Raw genomic sequence first — 1,132 nt, forward strand, 5'->3', positions numbered from 1 at the left:
AATCCCACAAGTTAAAAAATCAACAAAACAACAGTACATGTGACCCACTCACCATAACCAGCCCCTTCCCGCCGCGGGCAAATCCCTCGCGGGCGGTGGCGGGTCGCTTGTTGAGCTGCTCCCGCCTCTTCTTCTGATAGTCGTCGTCCAGAGTGAGGGCGGCCAGACCTTTGCCCAGCGTGCCCGTGATGCGCGACACCGCGCCCGCAGCGCCACCTGGAGGGGCACACATACAGCGTAACAAACGCGTGCGTCATAAACACGTAACGAACACATTACGAACATGTAAAGAATACATCCGAAACATGTAACGAACACGACTTGAACAGGCAACGAACGCATCATAGATACGTAATGAATACAGCATGAACAAGTAACGAATACATCATAAATAAACATGTAACGAACACGACATGAACGCGCAACGAACGCAACATAAACACGAAACGAATACATCATGAACACGTAATGAACACATCATAAATAAACATGTAACGAACACGGCATAAACACGTAACGTACACATAAACACGTAATGTACACATAAACACGTAACGTACACATAAACACGTAACGTACACATCATAATACGCAACGAACACATCATAAACACGTAATGCACGTAATGAACACGACATGAACACATAACAAACAGGTCATAAGCATTTGACAAACATGTCATAAACATGAAATGAACACATTAATAACACACGACGCGGAACATACACATTACACATCATCGTCTGTTCTTCACTTTTTCTGTCTTTTTTTCTCAATTTTTGGAAGGAGTGACCTGCCATTGTGGTTTGACAAACAGTATAAATAAAAAAATAACACAGTTTTGTGGGCATCTGGAGTTAGTGGTATCTACTTAAAGCTTGTCCATTTGTCTTGCTTTTGATGAAAAAAAAATACCCATCACTCTTGAATAGATCTCGAAATATTTGCAAATAAAGGAGGTGGGGGTCACATGGTGTTAGACATGAATTAGCCAGGAAATGGTCGTCAAAGTTTGGAGTCTTCAAAAGCTCGAGTGCTCTTTGTAAACTGTAAATTTACATTTTTCGTGCTTTTGATAAACGCCTTCCAGTAAAATCCACACAGAAATATGTTTTCCAATGGACATAAAAAG

General features: G+C 41.6%; 1 protein-coding gene across 1 annotated transcript in view; it reads right to left on the bottom strand.

Moving 5' to 3' along the window:
• LOC101857614 (vacuolar protein sorting-associated protein 13A) overlaps positions 1–1,132 on the bottom strand; it is an 8,545-nt gene that overhangs the window by 5,228 nt on the left and 2,185 nt on the right. The window contains exon 4 of the mRNA XM_005111690.3: positions 53–216. Coding sequence (XP_005111747.3) covers positions 53–216 — 164 coding nt within the window. The remainder of the gene's footprint in view (positions 1–52; positions 217–1,132) is intronic.

This window comes from Aplysia californica, unplaced genomic scaffold (assembly GCF_000002075.1).
Source record: "Aplysia californica isolate F4 #8 unplaced genomic scaffold, AplCal3.0 scaffold01101, whole genome shotgun sequence".
NCBI lineage: Eukaryota > Metazoa > Mollusca > Gastropoda > Aplysiida > Aplysiidae > Aplysia > Aplysia californica.